General features: G+C 37.1%; 1 protein-coding gene across 3 annotated transcripts in view; it reads right to left on the reverse strand.

The window, feature by feature from the left end:
* LOC149798459 (uncharacterized) overlaps window positions 1-20,216 on the reverse strand; it is a 134,147-nt gene that overhangs the window by 3,020 nt on the left and 110,911 nt on the right. For all 3 annotated transcript variants that reach the window (XM_089963650.1, XM_089963651.1, XM_089963652.1), the window contains 3 exons: window positions 14,240-14,325; window positions 711-838; window positions 80-143 (listed from right to left, as the gene is read on the reverse strand). In XM_089963650.1, the coding sequence (XP_089819776.1) occupies window positions 80-143; window positions 711-838; window positions 14,240-14,325 (278 nt within the window). The remainder of the gene's footprint in view (window positions 1-79; window positions 144-710; window positions 839-14,239; window positions 14,326-20,216) is intronic.

Consider the following 20,216-nt stretch of genomic DNA (forward strand, 5'->3'; position numbering starts at 1 on the left):
CAAATTATTTCCAACTGATTTCATCGATTCATAGCTTGTGCATTCTTACAATTCATACGATTTCTAATTAATATCTTACCCATGTGACTGTTCGCTATGGTAGAGTACGAAGATTCTTCTACCACCGTCCTATCTCCGAGTTTCTGAAGGTAAATATCCATAAGAGCTCTTAATAGTGTCAATATAAACTTTGTTGTTTGTGCATTTTGATGTGCTTGACCCAAATTTAGACGACCTAACCCATGTCTGCATCTAAACTTAAGTGAATAATGCAGCAATATCATGTGAGGGTATTAAATTAAAATTTGATTCAAGCTCGAATAATGAAATTTCTTATATCATAATTCATTTCTCGATTATATTTGGCTAGCAGATGTCATATAATTCTTACCTCATCTCTAACCATAATCAGACAGGTAGGGTTGGATAATCCGAAATTTTGTCTTAAAGGAAACTTTAAAAAGCAAATGACAGCTTCTAATCCAACAAGAACAAAACTAATCGCGATATACTTTAAAACGTGTTAATCTTCATGTACAATGACAACTGACAACACATAGTCACACATGTCCATCTGAAAACATGACGATATCAAATATGTTCCAAAATACACATTGATTACTTTCACACATATCAGAAATGGTGCGTATACTAATAGCAACCAAAGCTGTAAAAGTCAAAACATAGAAGCGAAATAAGTTATGTAATACCTCATAATAGTTACTTGGCTTCATACCAGAGTTTGTATTTAAAGTAATTTCTGCACTCGATTCCTCGATATTATAATATGTCTTTGAATTATCTAGGTTGGTCTCGGCAGTTTGTTGGGCAGGTGTATCTGAAAAAAATATACTATATGAATTTCCGAAAAGGAGCGAAACCACTTGTTTATATTCGTGAAAACAAAATATTGAATTCGCGAATTTCACGTGTGTTGATATTGCTAATTAAGTTGCATGTAAGTAAAATGCAGGAAAAAACCATTAGATATTGGCAGAATAGATATATTGTCAATTTTTCATTACATCCCCAAAGTATGTCAGCCATTTCTAATATCATTTGTAGATCATAAAATGAAATGCATCAAAGTAGGGTTTTGGTATTTTTGTATCCCTTGGGCCCCTGCCACCCATCATTGTCTCAAACCTCATATCATACTTAGCCCATAAGCTACTGTTGCATTTTTAGCAATTTTAATTTTCAATACACCTGACCCAGTCATGGAGGTTAGAGTCTCGGACGGATGCCAATGTCGCAACGGGTTTCCTTCCTTGAATTAAGCTGCATCCGATAGTGATCGGTACTGCACAGGTAACTCACGATGGGAGATGCTGTTTCGATACAAAAAATCAGTTGTAGACTGATTCAGTGGCCTAAGTGGTTATCGCTTTCACCTCAATTGCGGGAGGGCGCGGGACCGAACACCAGCCGAGTTATACCAAAGACGTAACTTTGGTAATGGCAGCTTCCTCGCTTGGCGATCAGCATTAAGAGGTTAGTGTTGGGACGGATCCGCCTGGCTTCAGGATAATGTGACTGAGTGGGACATGATGCTATATGTCTGCAGTATGATACCCCAATGCTAGACATCGCTATAACATGCCATACAGCGGACATCGTAGCGATTGGACTAAAATTGATCAATACTACGTTAAAAATTCAAGTCACATGCATGTCTGTTTATACTCGTAACTCTATCTTTTGCTGGTAGACGAGCCATCGTTGGCTTAACATGAGTGAATGTAACTCAGCTGAATACATTGGTGATTGATTGCATCATGGCCTCTAGTTGGATTTGATACATCAGGGTGGATCCAGCTATCACTTTCTACTTCAACCTTTGCAAGATTATATGTATGTGCGTACCAAGGCCTGGTAACGCCATTTTGAAGCAGTTATTCATGGGTAAGTGGAGCAAAATCGCAATCAATATTAACATCCACTGCTAGTTGTTTCGACAACCTCCGCAAACTGATGACCACGACCCGTTTCCATTACAATGATAAAATATAATCTTAAACACAAAACGCCAAAGACGATAAAGTATGCTTTCGGATAAAGTTTTAATGCTTCGAACTGAAATTCATCTTCAGCGACAAATTAGTTTGATAGAGAATGTGTGAAAAATCTATAGCAGCATCCGATTTATCGATTCGTGATAATGGTGACAATACTCCAAGATGCCGCTGATTATTTATCAAAATTATCATTTTACCCCATCCATCTTTACATACACTTACCTTTACGATGTGACGTTTAGGTCTATCAAGGTCATTTTATTCAAAATAATTTGAAATAGGTCGACTATTTGCTAAGGTTAATAAGTCAGTGTTTTCCTCTCCTTCTTTAATTAATATACATGCAATTTTACTTCATTATGTTACTACTCGTAGTGGTGCTTGTGTCTGTGATTTATTATTGCACGTATTGTTCTATTGCAATATTACCTGCACTAATAGTTTGTCATAAACGTGAGCGACACACCTCAGTCTCTCATTCCACCGTTATCAGTGAACTCAGCCAGATGGTTTAGCACTAATTATTTTTTCTACCTGAGAATAATATCTTGAATGTCTACATTTCAGTTCACCAACGGGGTCTTCAAACATCGCAAGGCCGCTAGGGTCAACACCAGCAACTTTGCTGGTAAAGTATATCAAGTCCGCTTTAGTGGCACACCTGGTGAAATCAACATCAGAACCGTTTTGTTGGGCTGTGTAATGTCATTAAATGTTAATATATATTTTGTAGAATATTAAACGTACTTTAATGTGAAACCAATAAGTGCTTGCGGTGTTGTTGAAAGCTCAACAGCACTCAACGATTCAATGACAAGATGACCACACATGGGACCATCCAACGGTGATAATTTATCGAGCTTGCATACATAATTAATAATTTCAACTGGCGGTTCAAGTACATTTGAGTCCAAATACTAACGATATTGAGGTGTTACCACGTATACGACCCAGTGAGTGTCAGGTCCTGTTGTCAAATCCAGACTGATGATGCCAGTTTTACGTGTGCATGGCACTGATACAAGTTCATTGCGCATAAAACACGCCGAACATGTTTGAGTGTTATTGCTTTTTGCGAGCATTTCTATAATGGCAAACGGCGTTATCTTCTGAGGATGTGTAATCGAAGACCTTTGCCCGAATGTATTCGATGGCTTGTGACTGGCAATCAAAGGAGTTTTCCTTTTTAATACGCCCACTAACCGCCTTTTTAAGCGCCAGTTCTCACGCAGTTCCGACAATCCGTAACTTTGCGCCTATATACAATCGTTGGAACATTTGCTGCCAATAATGCTGGAATCGCTGCAAGGAATGAAAATATTAAACCGGTCGTTTGTATTTGCATCACCTCTGACCATGATAATTTTAATGTTACAGAGATGTCATTGTATTTGGATGCATAAAGTTGAGCTAGCTGTGTTTGGGTCAATCACAAGTGAACATTTCCATTCAGTTTTGCCGGACGAAGTTTTTGTGTCACACAATTGTTTTTGATTCCTTTTGTTTATGTCTTCTAACTGGTTCTCACTAAGGCCGACCTTCAAATCGGCATATCATATTATTATTAAAATACTTAACAGGTTAAATTAAGAATTATACGAATATTTCACAGGTGCATCAATCACCCTCATTCGACCAATATCATATATTGATATCGATTCAAGTACTACCACATATTGTGATAAGAACGTGCACTAGGAAGAACGGATTCTGCATAGTGAAGCCGAATTTCTTTAGAAGGTTCCTGATGACCGTTTAACCGCAACGAAACTTCAGTCACTCCTAATGTGTCAAATATCATCTTACTACTCTAATGACTAGTATCTCCAGTTAAATTTTGAAACGTCGCAAACATACGTTTTGGCTTAATTTGGTACTTATTTGCTAGGTATATTGTCGAGGAATGGTTGTTGCAACATCAACGTTGTTCAAAAATGATTGTACTTCTTTCTTATTGATATAATAAGGTGCACTGTTGAACAAGGCTATAATACCGTTGTTGACAAATTCCACTTGAACATTGGCAGGATAACAAGCATCATCGTTCTGTGCAAGTTTTCTGTCAGTTTCCAAGAATGCTTCACGTGCAAGGAAAACATAGATGTTTCCTGCGCTTGCAATTCTGTTTTAACTGCATTGATTGGATCAGTGGCCAGATATGGATGATATCGAAAATTTATCTTGCTTAGAGGCACTAAAACAGGCGCTACAGTGTTGAAAGCTGGATCAAATACTCTTTGAAATGAGCCATGGCAAGATTATACATTATTGCATTTCTTCAATACCACTTACCGTCCGAATCCACTCCCTCTTGCTAGATTTGCAATCACTGAATATGAAAATCGTTGCTGAGTGGCTTCGGTAATGACTTTGATAGCTGTAGGCGGTATTGGTTCTGTTGATGGTAATGTTTCTGCTGTCGATCGTGCTCGTGTTAATAATCATTATATTCGATCTATTAGCGAGTGAGTCGCCGGAGGTCCCTGTTACGTCAATCGATATACAGAAGCAGTTTTAATACAATCAACCACTGGCAATGAATCTTTACTGAGCCATGATTGTAGCGCGCGATGAGAAGAATGCGAGCGCTTTTGATGCGCCTGCAAATAATCCACGAGGAACATCACCAAGCCCAGTTCGTGATATGTTACGTGCACATACGTTTTGGGGTTAATAACCCGAACTTGTTTCACACGTTCACGCACGACAGTCAGTGTTATTATTATTACTCCGCTTATCAACAATTTGCCAGACTTGATCCAAAGCAAAAATCGAGTTTATGAAAGCCGATTTTTATAGCACTGAAGATACACATGTGAAATCGATATCAAATCAACTGTTAGCACGGTTGGTGAAAACCCAAACAGTATATAGCCCTGAACAATTACACCTGTCATTTCAGACCTGATTTCATATCTACCACTGACATAGTCTCAAGTTATATTGGCCTGAATATTTGGTGAAATCCTAACTATGTCAGATTTATGTCAGAATATGAAACGCATACGTTTAAGAGTATATTGCAATGACAGAATTGACTGTGGGCTCATTGACAAGTCTATAAATGTTACGAACTATGCCGGTTTCCAGTGTGATTATTCGCCGAATTTCTTCATCGATCATTATATGTCAATACTATTTTAGGTGGCGCCAGTGTGTGCTGAAAATACATGAATTGTTTGCGATCAGACTACAGGACTGTTAGGATTAGATATTTAGCCAACTGGAATACACTGCCAGAGGATGTTCGGGCGATCTCCAATGTGCATGATTCACCAGCGGCCACAGGCGGAGAAAATATCACACTGAATTCTGGTTTCGTTGATGACATGGGGACCATCTAGGTAACGCTCTGGGCTGTATTTTCAACAACCTGTTGTACTGATGCATAAATAGTGCACGAACCGCTCCACCCGCCTCAACTCATTGCTGCATTTTGGCTCCTACAAAACGAATGAAGAAAATAATGAAGACATCAAGCTTTTTAAAATTTAACAAAAAAGTTATTTCCCCAGAAAAACAAGGCAAACATGAGAAAATGAAGTTACGGTTCGACAAATCGAATCCAAAAAGAATCTAAGAGTAATCCAAGGTTTAAAAAATAGAGGTCCTTGTAATAAAATGTCCTAATGAAACCGAGCTCGAATCCCGATGAAATACAAAATGGAAGGCGATTACATATTATGTGGTCACCCCCGTACTGATGTGTCAACAGTTCTTTGTTGGAGCACAGAAAATAATATTCCAGAGTTTGAATTCTGTGTAAATTTCAGTAATTGTCTTTGTCCAAGAATAATTTAGAACACAAGTATTTCAGGGAAAAGTAACCTCAGCATCCAAATAATTTGAAGAAAAAAAATACAGCTCAAACTGGTCACAACAAAACACCTTTAAATGTAAATGGTTTAAAGCCTTACTGCCCAAATTCTCTATAGAAAACAGTTATTCATTAATTTAAGACGCAAAACAGATTCTCGTATGAAGGTCCCGTCATCACCCTTCTAAACCAACATAGAAGCATTGTACATTCCTAACATCACGTACTTCCGGTATGGCCTCGATTTCATTAATGAATCTTACACTGAGACATAATAAAACTATAAAAAAGTTGTTTACTTCAACTCTTATTGATTCTGAACGAAGGTCAGAAACCACGTCAGCATTATATACAAAGTTTATATTATTAGTGTTTACGGAAAACATTCAGGTGAAATCGCAATGAACTGAATTTCTGGAAAATGTCAAATTCAGTATACAAAGTTACATTACACTATCATGTAATGGAATAAAAAACATTAAATTCTCTAGCAATTAAATTAAATCAAATATAAATTTAATACAATATACATAACACTCATATTCGATAAATGAACATCATTCGTGTCATATCTAGCATATCTTCAACAAGTCCATACATCAGCGCACGATATTTGTCTCTGTCCATGCGTCGTTGATGCGCAATCGCTGCCAAGGCGATGTAGCTTCATTAATGAACTTCGATGCGTTGTTTCTCCACCGAACTGATTATTACAAGTTTTCCAATCGATCAGCATGGTCCTAGGGTTATACAGTACACCAAGGCCGCTTCCTTTCATTGCTTGTTCATGCGTCAACTACTGCATTTGTACTTTCTCTGCAATAACTGCAGTACATTCTTCGAGAAATGGTGTTATACTTCCAAATTGTTGCCTCTGTCAGATTTCGTTAAACTGTTTCTTTTTCCGAAGCAGGCGCAGGTGTAGCGGGTTATCTTTGTTCTCGTAGCCGCTGTTTGCATTCTTCCATTGACCTATATATGGGTCGAGATTGTTGTACTAACCATCTGTTCCACTCTGTCGTTCCTCAAGTTTTCGTTCCTTCTCCTGCATACGTCGTTTGTAGCATATTCAAAATCAGAGTCTCTAGGATGTTGATGTGGTTGTAGTTGCATCATTGGTTGAGATACTGAATATTTAGTACAATCTCTCCATAACGTTGCACCTTCTTCAATTTCTCCACTCCTAACCTCAACAAGCGTTTCTTCAAAATGATTCTACAGACTACCGCTGGCTTGTTTCTCTCCATTAAACTCCCTAAATACCAGTGTAGGTCATTCCCTATACATGTATTTTGTATGTGTATTTGATGGTATTTATCGTGTACTCTTCCCATGGGAAGTCTGTTAAGAGCGACATTTACTTGATTTGTACAATTTCTTGCTAAAAATGTCCTTACAAAATTGAGACGGTGTTCGCATCATGGACTTGTACTTGGGTGGCACGTCTGGTATTATGTCAAGAAATTTTCTTACGTTGTCATCAAGTACAACAACATCATCGCCATCATCTTCTTTGACTTCCTTCATCTCATGTAGCAAAAAACAAGTGATGGCCTCCACTGTTGCTTGTGTTGCATATTTGAAAGCCTTGGTGCATTTGGCTATTTTACTAACTGGACCAGGTTCTGTTTATGTTGCCTTAACCGCTTCCAATTGTTGCACTTTGCCTTTGCTGATTTGTTTATATCCTCATCACGCTCTAATATTTACAGTGTGGGTTGCGTCAGCGTTGAAAAATTTAACCTCTGATGTAAGGTTTTATCTTGCCGTCTTACGCGCCTCTATCATATCACTGATTTTATGGCGACCTTCTATCACATTTTGAATCATTTTCTGTTGTTCGTGAGCGGCTTTACGGCGTCGCTTCTCATAATCCTCAAAGACATTACTGCCGGATTTTGTATATAATAGTTTTTGTTGTTATAGTTAGACACATCAGTGTGGCCACATTTGTGACTACACCCTCACGATATTTATCGAGGCAAGTTTAGGTCAAATCATTGGGGAGAAAGCTATAGTGGTCCAAGATGAACCGCCTAAACATTTCAGGAAATTCATTATACGCATGGTCAGCTGCTCTCCAAGTTCAATGAATGTTGCCAAGACCATGGATTATCTAGGTACATCTGCGTATCTATGAGTCTAATATATGTTGTCATTATTTTGTGTCAGCCTCATCAAAACTATTTGTGCTGGATTGACCTTGGTTTTCATGCATCACATCGTTCTGCGAAACAAGATTGTTTTTATTGCATCCAAATCGTAAATTTAGGTACTTCGTCAATAGTGGAAAAAATAAATACCTGTGTTGTTACGACTTCTCAACGGTTGTTTGTTACTCAACCCTTTCTATATGTTTCGAAACATATAACACAGTTAATCATCAACCGATGTAGCAATCACATACAACGGATCTCACATAAACCATCGTAAAATCATATTCAGAACAATGTTTTTCTGGTTCCAGCAGTGCCAATGATTAGTGCATGAACAGAGTTTTGAAATAGTGTTGCCTCACCATGATTTGACGGTTTACGTCTTGTTGGGGGGAGAAGTCAATGATGGAAATGTCTTGGTTCTTACCTAGAACATCAGCGAATATATGTTTTGTTGATGCCATTGAATAACAGAGTACTGATTAATATGGTCATGTTTTCATACTGCATGATATATCTCAACGAAGACACGTACCGCAAATCTAACTCGAGTTCAAACGTCTAACGGACGAGCAGCGATTACTGGAACTTGTACTCCTTTTTGGGCAAAGAAGCTTACCTTTATTAACAAATGTCGTCAACGCTGATATTACGGCCACAGTATCAAAGTTACCATGGGCACCGTGGAGTAAACAGCCAGGTGAAAATCACTTCCTCGTTAAAACTGCTGTGGGCCCGGTACACACCTTGATACAGGAGTGGATTCTAATAAAAAAAACAAAGCCCCGATAAGCACTGCTCAACTACGTTGATGATGAGTGTTACGTATATGAGCTTGCTTATAAGGTATCGGATGATATACCTGAAAGTCAACGAGCCGACGAGATCTTATCCATGATCTGAATGCGATTAATCCGATATTGAACAGCGAACAACACGAAGGGTCGTCAAAGGAGGTATTATGCCACAATTGTACTTGCAGGTTCTGCCTCAATGAACAAAGATCCACCGAATAAAAGCAAATTTATACTGAGATAAACACTGAACAGAAAGGGTCAGACATTATCAAAAATATATTCCATTCCTCGTGGGTATTGGATAGATGAAGCCGTTGCGGCAAAGGTTAATCATGGAGTTTTTGTTTCTTACACATGATCGTGTCCTGAAATAAATTCACGTGACAGCAATGAATACAATACAAATTGGTTTCAGGAAATTTGTTCGTATGGATACTTGTCGTATCTTGGTCAGTAGGTCTGTTTACGGTGCATGCCGTCAGACTAATTTAAAAACTGTAATAAATCGGTAAACTGCAGTCCCAGGCAAAACGTCCATGTTGTTGGGCATCACGCTTATTGGTGACTCTTTTGTTGTTGCTACTGCTTGCATTATTGAATGACCATCATACTCACGCAAGTCGTGAAGCACCACGAGAGGTTTTGATTTGTTTAGGTAAATCTTTATCTGCAAATCACATGTGTTGTCTGCCGTTCAACCGGACCCAAGAAGTTTTGCATATCTATATCGTTTCGAGGATGTTTTTAACGCCTCTGCCAATTTTTTTTATTGAATGCGGAATCTTTAGGGTTCAAACTTACGCGGCACCACTCTTGCCACGACTTAGTGGAATAAACAGATGTGGATTCAGAATAATGCCTGCTGTAACGTAATCGAGCTAACACCCTTTAAGAATGAATTGGTATTTAAGAAATAACAAATATATGTGCGAGTGACAATACAAAGATGTATTATTCTCTCACACTACTGATGAAGTAACATGACATCAAAATAAATACAAAGGTACATAATATGGATCCAATGTAAAATCATGATGAAGAACATATATAATTATTTGAAATGTTCAATAATTATAAAGTTGTCTCAGATAATTAAACACTACCATGCTTTTTGTCTCTATGGTCAACCAATATGCTGACCTTTCCCTATATAGTCAAACACTAATGGCATTCTTATAGTCAAACACTATAATAAAATTCTCTTAACTATGACCTTCTTACACTTTAATGAAATTCTTATAGTCAAACACTATAATGACATTTATCTTAGTCAAACACTATGAACTTCTTATAGTCAAACACTATAATGAAATTCTTATATGTATGTCCAATGTTTACGTGACATTTCATATGCCCCTTGACCCGCTTCCCGGCTCGATCTCTTCAACCATACATACTTTTCACGCACATACACGTTGGCACTTTCCTGGCGGTCTTTCATCACTATTGATGCGGCTTCTGGCTACACCTAATCAGTCCGCACACAGTTATCCACACCTAGACACTCATACCTAGTTATCCACAACTAGTAATCCACGCCTAGTTATCCACACCTAGCTAGCTGAATATGAAACGAAACAACTTTCCACATAGTCTGATTTCTGTGTATCTAGATTAAAATATCTGAGCATTTCAAATGGACTAATATTAACACACCTGAAATATTATTTATGTGCGACTGTGACGTACAAATGGCATACCAAAAAAATAGAAAGATGATATACTCAAACTCTAATACATACATAATACGTCTTCAATATTAGTTATAATAGCGACAAGATAACCTACCAACAGGAGTATTGCATATGTGTTCATATTCCTGTTAATAATCCGAATCGTACCATCTCTCGCTACCGAATTACATAAGCCATACACTCTTGATGAATTAAATTAAAAGTACAATTAAGCAACGCAAACGTATAATACAACATTGAACGCTTTTTGCGAAACTGAACATTCATTAAAAATAGTTGATTATAAAGAATATAACTCACCCAACTCGTTGGCTCAAACTAAGTAAGATATAATGGCGATCCCGCCCCGACAGCTAAACACATAAAGAGCTTCCCTCTAATGGCTGTGTCAGTCAAGATCGCTAAGTAACATATATAGTCGCGAGCGTTAACATGTATTACGCACGTGCCGCGCAAGCAATGAAGACGTCACGCGATGCAAAGAAAACGTATATTTACAAGATACGAAACACGTCAAATACTGGAATTTATGGTGGTCTAAGCAAGCCATATCAGGTATTTCGTAACACCTGCTTTACCGCCAGCGTAACCAAAGTTTTGTAATACCGCCAGTATTCCAGGAATCATATTTGTAAATAGTTGACGAGCGTATTTCCTGATTGCTGTGTGGGTGGGATACTTGCCACGTGATTTTTGAATTCGCCACCACGCTTTTGAACTTTGAATTCGCTTACGTGTGATTGCTGTGTTTTGCACGAGCATACTCAGTCGCTTCAACAAGGATAGTAGACGCGAGACTACGACGATGTTTTTTTCATACTGACCTGTTATCATATCTATGTCAGATGTTATTGGACCCCATGCTATTCGGATATTATACGCACATGTAAATTGATTTAGTTGTTAAATTGCAAATATTGATGTTGTTGTTCTGTATCGGCAACCAGTAGTGAATACAAATATGTGTTTTAATAAGTCACATTTATTAATACGGGTTGGTATGTATATTACATGTTTCAGTGCGACATATTTTAGCTGTGGAATGGTAAACATCTTTATGTATGAGGAAGACAAAGCGTTTCTCTGATCAATGAATTCTTCGATGACTTGCTTGATATTTGTATTTGTTCAGTGTCCGAAACTGTAAACCTTTTCATCCTGGTTGTTGTTGCATTTATTTGTCTTGTATATGTCTATACAAACACATTTGTTTGTTCAGAAACGGGGCTCAGAGTGGCCGGGTGGTCTAAAGCGCTCGCCGTTCTGGATCATTGTCATCTCACCTCTGTCTGCGTGGTTTCGAATCTCAGGCTCGGCTAACGTGGGTACGTGAGAAGGATTGCCAGTAGCTTCTCGTGCATCGGTGATTCTTCACGGGTTCTTCCTCCACCAGTTATACTGGCCTCCATGTATAGCCTATCTTGTGCTGAAAAGTGGAATTAAACCCTATAACAGCAACACAAATTTTTCAGAAACGGGTGTTTGTGGTTTCGCTTCATTTCTGCGCGTAATATATTGTACACGAATAGTTCCACAAGGCTAGCAAAGTTGATTATATGACTTGACTCCGATGCCACACTTAAGACATGGTATTCCCGCTGGACCAAAACGTAGCAACTGCGTATTTGTTTTACACTACTCATAATGGCATGTTCTGCCACATTGATCGTATTTTCCAAGGAAAAATAACTCTGCAATGGAACTTCGTACATATGCACGCATGCGGTTTATCTAACTTTTACATTAAGCGGTACACTGATTGCAAAGGTAGGCCGATATAAAACCTCACATAGTCTATATGTGATTTGAATGGTAATTCGAAGATTTAAATCAGGTTTTACCACATGAAAAGCTCTTTATTATCACAGGCACGATCAAAATCATATGTAAACGTGAATAAGATATTTTTCAATATTTTAATCGAACTTGTGTATGATACATTTCTAGAGCCTCACCAGCACAAATGATTTCGTATGGCCCATCACGGCAGACTGCTGCACCAAGCGGAGAAGGGTAACAATGTGTTTGTAAATCCAATAACTTCAAATTTCTTGTGCGTGTGTTTTGGATTTTTAACGTAGCCTGAACAATGTTTCAGTCCTATCCCTAGGATGTCTGCAGTGTGACAGTTTATAGTAATGTTTAGAACAGGGGCATCTTGTCGCAGACATGTAGCATGATGTCCCACCAAGTCACATTATCCTGACACCAGGCTCAGGCCGACCAGTCCTAACAATGACCTCTTAATGCTGAGCTCGAAGCGAGGCGAATGTCAGTACATTTTTGTAAATATTTGGCATAACTCAGCCGGAAATCAAACCCAAAACTTCCTGCATCCGAGGGGGACGCTCTAACTACTAGGCCACTGGAGAAATCAATTTCTTAGAGCGCTTGTAAATTACGTCAATCGTTTTTGTCATTTTCTTCCTTTTACCAATACCGTTTGAAATTGTTTTCGATGCTTGCCTTGTTCTTCTTCTGCATCATCTTAATGCTTTTCTTATATCGATTGAAGAGTAGTGCGTTTAAATGTCATTCTAACATCTATGGCCCAAAGCGTTTATTTAATTAGCCTTCTCTTGGCTGTTGTCATCAGTGACCCCATAAAGGACATCACTCGCGTCGGATGCAGTGGGCGAGTTCTATGTCTTTTGCGACTGTATTTTTTAATGCACAATACTCAGTGCAATAATAATGTGTTTCTGAGAATACATATAACATGTATGTACTTCCTTGATAAATTAGTATGAAGCATTTAAGCAATAATATAATCTCAGTTTATATGTTAGACTTTTGATATACCAGTCTCTTGGCAGATTAATATCATTGATATACTAGTATCTTGGCAGATTAATACCACTGATAGAGACTGACATAAATTCCTTCATTGTAGCTTGAAAGTCGATCGCTCGACAATTGCTCGAATTTTGTATATGAAATAAAACGCAAGCATATCTTCAACACGAACATATTTACAACTTATATATATATATATATATATATATATATATATATATATATATATATTATATATATATATATATATATATATATATATATATATATATATATATATATATATATATATATATATATATATATATATATATATGTATATGTATATTTCCACTTCAAAATTATTATCCAAACAGTGAATGCATTGTTGTGAAAAAGCCAATACACAGCTTGTGCTGGTACAGTATAGTTACAATCAGTATTGCTGGTCGGTCAGCATGTAGTGTTGATCCTTAACACTCCTGTCCTACACAGCCGCAAAAGAGTATATCACAATAAAAAGCACAAATAGAATAAAAATCTGGGTTTTGCTTTTTCAGGAAATCATTTGGGCACTGACATCGGCCCGAGACTTGACCGCCATGACTGGCTTACGTGTGTGGAAAATTAATTACTAAACATGCAACGATCCTTTATGGGAGAAATATGTCATATGGTTTAGAAGCGAGGAAAGGTGGCACGGTACCATAGTGGTCCCAAAGTCAAAATTACTACTTTCATACTTTCATACTACTATTGCTTAACAAGTACAAGAGAGTAATACAACATGAATACTATATCACCCTTGTTGAATTACAGACTAAAATTAAACATGGTTATGCTGAATCGTGGTTGCCTTAAACAGTGGAAAAGATCAGTAAAAATTAGACGATTATACCGATATAATACAGTAATATTTAAAGTTTAGAATAAAAAGAGTACAAAAATGAAACTGACTACGAGATAAAACGATGGTTATTACCTTCGTTTCCAACTGCCAAGTTAATGTAATCAGAAATGATTTCCATCTTCTTTGTGTTTGTCTCTTTCTTAGTTGTATCCATATTCCTACGATATGTAAAATGCAAATGTTTAAATAATAGTACGTGCAAACGTTAATCATAATTCATTTTTTATTTATTTTATTCTAATGAACTTTGAACGACTAATATCAAAGCAAAAGCAACTCAAATCTGTTTCGGAATATTTAATATGTAACGCTATTTATAAGTTGCTTTGCCTTTATATCTCTGAAGTGTGCCTGAATTGACATTGTTTTGGTCGTCGAAATTCATCCAAACATTAGTTCCGAAATTTATTGAGTACAAGAACAGTATAGAAAAAATCTGCACATTTTAATGTAACGTGATTTACAGCGGCAACTTCACACCGTGTTAGAACAAAAAGATAACACTTTCATATTTCATAATTTTAATTTTCGCAATGCATCATTATACGGACAGCTCCATTATGGTAAAATGGATTGGAAAAGCTAAGTAATTGGCATGAAGAGCGGATTAGCAAGGTTGGTATTACTATACATATCCCTTTATAAACATGATACGTTGAATTAAATTGCATGATAGATTTCTAACAAATGTTATCTTGTTCTCTCTGGGTCTACCGTATAAAAGAAATAACAATGTGACCGCTCGATTTGAATAGAATGAATAACTTCTGATATCATCTTAACGTATCATAGGCACTTATTTTAATGTAATATGTAATTCATCGACAACGAAGATTCGTACACTGAGCAAGGGTCCCAAAAAGACTGGCGTATAGATGGCTGGCCTTGGACGTCAAACCTATCAGCCACGGTGTACACCTTGATGGCTACTTGATCGGTAACGCTACGTAGGAGGTCCATAAGTGTATATAAAATTATTGCTACGTGGTATTTCAAGTCCAAAGCTGCTCAAACGGGGCCTGTGACGATAACATGTGCATAGAAATACCATTATGACAACAACATTGTATGTGAGATGTGCTACCTAGACATTTGGGCCACCACAACGGTAGGCATTCACCTAATCCTCTGAGGGAACATAGAATGGCGTACTAATCTTCAAATATGCGCTTGCGAAAGTACGGTCAAATCTCTCCTCAATGTTACTCTCATAGAGGACGCCGGCCTTTATCTGTCTTACCTGTTCGTCGTCCTTGTCCAAGAGTTGCGGCACAGGTTCGCATAAACTCACAGACGTAGAAAATCTGCAGCACCTAAGGTCTCTTATGGGTCCCTGTTTATAGACACGTACCAAACCGTCGGGCAAAATGAGAGCCTCCTCTGTGGTTATGGACTCAGCCTACATGTAACGGCTGGCGGCATCAATAATGGTCTGTGCGTATTTTTAAGTGTACCCCTCGATGAAGTAGTGAGTCAGAAGTGTGAGATCGGCACGGTTTACCTTATTGTAATTGAAACATCATGTTGAGACCAGTTGATGTTGCTCGATATTGACAGAACAATCTGTCACATAGTCTACTTCTTAAGCAACGCAATGAGATCATTTTTTGACTTTGGAAGTTTGTGACTACTTTTAGGGTACCTGCCGTGCCAGTTTACGAACCACCCATGCTTCTTAACCAAGCATTATCTGGCATAACAAGCAAACAAGGTTGCTTCGTATTATTGATTTGGCAGCTGAAGTTATGTAGAGTCGATTTGAAAGTAGAAATATATAGGTGATTGACAGCTGCTAACCGGTATCTGCTATCTACCTCGCATTGGCAATGTGTGTATTGAAGGGAGGTGATTAGAGTATGTGCAAGCAAAATCGTGAAGCTTACTGCTACAACGTAGATCGGGATTCATTCCAGACCTGAATAAGAATGTTTTCCCTATCTCCCATGTGAGTGATAAAACCAGAATATTATTCACACCATTATTCACTCTCATGTTGTCTGCATCACTCTCAAAACAGCACATCTGTCTCAGTTTTATGACAATGTTGTCTTATTGCCATCATCTCATCATAACCAGAACACCCGTTTAATGTAGCTTTATAGTTATCATATTCTATCTCCTTCCCATCCACATTTGTTTGTATTCTCTTAGTTCGTTTCTTAACTGTATCATATGTTAGTTTTAAACAGTACATCTTTCTACGTACTCCGATAAACTCTACGATAGGAACCAAAATTGTCTCATCTTTAAATGTTCCTATTACATTTTTATTATCATCTCAGTGAAATGTGCTGCTGTTTGGATAATCTGAAAGATCAAACACCTCTCCGTTATCGTAAAAAGTCTTAATACATGTCTTCAGATTGTATCATGTACATAAGCTAGTCAGTATCTGTAAATAACAGCTCTACGTCAAGCTATTTAACCATGACAAGATCGTAATGAGAGTGGTACATTAGCCATTTTGATATCTCGAATACTTCCATACCGATATAAACTGGCTTATTTAACTTCAGATTTGTCTTTCTTCGTTGAATGCCTACTAGATTTTATAATGACAAACTCATCAGATGCTACAAGCTTATAAGGATGTTCCACGTTATTGATGAATTTAATATTGACTCGCTTTCTAATATTGTATATGGTCTTGAAAAAGAAGCTATTATTCATGAGCTTGAAGAAGTTTTTCTCAAATTGTGTTGTTGCAACTCTTCGTCGTTTTGTGCTTGAATCTATATAATTCTTCATCCACGTTGATTGATTAAAGTTTAGTACACGATGAACATTTCTTAGTTTTAGCCAATGATCATCTGCTTGTTTTAAGATTTTATAATGCCAAACGTATCACCGTTTATCAAGCAGATTAGGAACTAATATTGTAACAACAGATTTAGACTCTGGACGGGATGGTTAGTAATTATGCACATCGTGCAGATCATTGAGATAGTCAGTATCAGCTGCTATGAGATAATTATCATCATCCGGTATAGTTTTATCAAACGTATTGTTCGCTGATACACCTAAAAGGACCTGCCGGCATAAACTCCGATAATCCGTAACCATACAGATTATTCGAATCAAGATTGGCTATAAAACTTGATAGTGCTGTACTAATCAAGTAGACACGTTTCAGAAAATCTGCTCCGATCTTCTAGATATTCGCAGTGAAAAATTCCTTTTCGTGTCAATAAACTTGATATATCACCAAAATATTTAGTCAAGATTTAAACTGACTGCAGCCTTTTACTAGCTCGACGAGCGATGCTGCCATAAACTGCAGACGATCAATAAATCTTATCTTGCCTATTGTCATTGACATGTACTTTTCATTGTAATTTTGGATGCACTTTATTGTATTGCTGTTATTAATTTTCAGACGGTTTGTTATATCTTTATTACCGAACGCATTAACTATAATGTAAGCGTCATATATCTTGAAATTATGAAATACAACAGAAACGAAATTTTAAATTGGATCTAACATGTGTTGGACCACGATACTTTCCAGTAATATGACTGATGCTTTTACTCGGTCAGACCAAGCGTCTGCTCATAAATATGCCATATATCTGCTACATTAAATTCAGCTTCTTATTTTAATATTGGTGGTTTCATTGCTACTTAGCTAGCGATTAAAATCATGATGAGATCAGTTTCGTCGATAAGGTTCCTTAGCAACCAGATAGCAGGTTACTTTCCACGGTAAATTGTTTTGATTAAGAGTTATCAGTAGCACAAACGACTTTATATGCCGCTCCACAGGGAATATGTATTTTTCTTGTCGAAAATATATCAGGGTTATTTTCTGCTCCTTCCACTGGAAGTAAAATGGACTAGAAATCGTCGTATACTATACAAGCCACTTTCAACTTCTGTCTGTAATTTGTAAATGGTAATATTTTGTTTCAACTTCATTAGGCATAGATATTTTCTGAACATATGATCAGTATTCGAGGTGTCGATAAAGTACATGTTGCGGTACACAGCCGTGCAAACACCTAACACAGAAATATTTATATTCATGATGCTTGTCATAACGAACACCGTCTATCTCATTAAAGTTGTTTATACACACGAACTGATTTTGTCTTAAATACTAAGATGTTTGTGCTGCTAGATCGCTGATGTATCTGGGATATATATTTTGTTTATCATCGATATCAAATACATTAATACCTCCAGGTAACAGGAGATTGTTCAGTTTTTCGAATGTTGGAATTCTGTGTTCACAAACAGGAAAGACAATCCAACTAAAGTTTAGTTAACATGACTAATATAATTCGATACTTGATAAGGATGACCTCGTGCAGGATATAACGCCGATAATACTGCACATTGGAAACATTTGTTTTATCATAATTATTTACATTAATACATCATTTTGAGTTATTTTATCCCAATTGGGAGCTCGACATATGGGCTACGTTGCAATGGATTATATTTCATAGAGTAGAAAAATATTTCCTTTATCTTCTCGAATTTCCAACCAGATGTAGTGTATTCATGAAATATATTATCTGACAACGACAGTAAATCTGTACCGGTGAGAATTCGAATAGCTTTTTATGTGATATATGGATCGGCAAATTCTTCACGTTGCCTTGCAGCCAGCTGCCTTGCCGCAATGTGCTCTGACGTAGGCGTCTCGTCGATTAGACCATACTTGTCTTTTTGTTGGGATTCTAGGGATATATTTAGCTTATTCAGCTTTAATAGAACTGCACTATTATTTTCAAGCCCTTGTGTGTTGCAAGCTGGGATTTAATTGTTGGCTGTAGCAGACGATATAAGTTTGTGGCAGACAAAATTTGTAAGTAATTTCCTTTATGCGAAAAGACTGTCAGATCTTTACTCCCATATTGATCGTGATACAGAACATCAGCCAGTGAATCAGAATTTTACAAAGTCCAATACTGTCAGTCATCATGTAAAACAGATTGCTAGAAATCTAAATTCAGTAGCGCATCAGGATTCAACAAATTCCAATAACAGACAGCATGTAGAACATCTCACATTTGATCTAGAAACATATTTATTTCCATTGTTGAGGATACATTTGCAGATGAGACAGGTATAGTTCATCAAGATGAACAAGTTTATGTAGCAGCAAAATGATGGTATGATGTAAAATATCATCACGCTAAGAAGATAATAAATGTTTAATTTTACTCTCTCTGAAAATCAGATAGTCTGGGAGTTGTTAAGGCCTTTCATGAACCGTGGACAGCTACAAGTTTATGGCCGTTAAAAAAAAGTTGATTTTCTGTTTGTTAAGATTTTTAACTTGATGAGAGGGAGCGTACTAGCAACAGCACAAAGACGATATCTGATATAGTTGCGCATGCCAGTGAAATGTAAGTCTGTTCTTTTGAAATACGAAATATTTATAGTGACTGAATTGCTAGCGATTTAAACAAAGAATTTTAATTTCACTAGCTGGTATACAGCTATTAAAACTATCGCCATAGCCTCTCCAATTAACCCAACTTTTCATTCATTTTCTTGCTATCATTCGCTCGATGATATATACTGCTCTGTCCACTGTAGCTGCAGTTCGTAAAAGCTTCCAATGATTTCTTCTCCCGCTGAATATTTCAGCTAATACGTCACATATATTGCTGTTAAAATTGTATCCACAACGAATACTTCCTTGGACCAATTTGAGGTGAATCCTTTTTCAAATATTTCCTTTCATTAGTTTAATTCTAACACGATCACCCACGCTAAACTTGTGTCTTCGGTATATATGCTTGTTTGCCAGTATTGGCTTATTTACAGCTTCATTTGATGACATTCCAAGTGCTTTATGTTTAATGTTTTCGTAATCAGACACGAACTTTGGCAGATCGTCAACAATGCCTGTTACTGTTTTTGGATGTAATGTGTTTGTAAATCTTTTCTTTTAGCGTACGATTAAATATTTCTACGACGACTTTTCCCTTCATTCCCTGTGATGTAATTAATGATGCTATGTTTTTTTTTTCTTCCAGAAACTGCTTGAATTTCTTATTAAAGAACTCTGCTCTGTGATCTGTCCATACTATATACG

The sequence above is a fragment of the Sinohyriopsis cumingii genome, chromosome 6, assembly GCF_028554795.1.
Source record: "Sinohyriopsis cumingii isolate HCF-2022 chromosome 6, ASM2855479v2, whole genome shotgun sequence".
NCBI classification, from domain to species: domain Eukaryota; kingdom Metazoa; phylum Mollusca; class Bivalvia; order Unionida; family Unionidae; genus Sinohyriopsis; species Sinohyriopsis cumingii.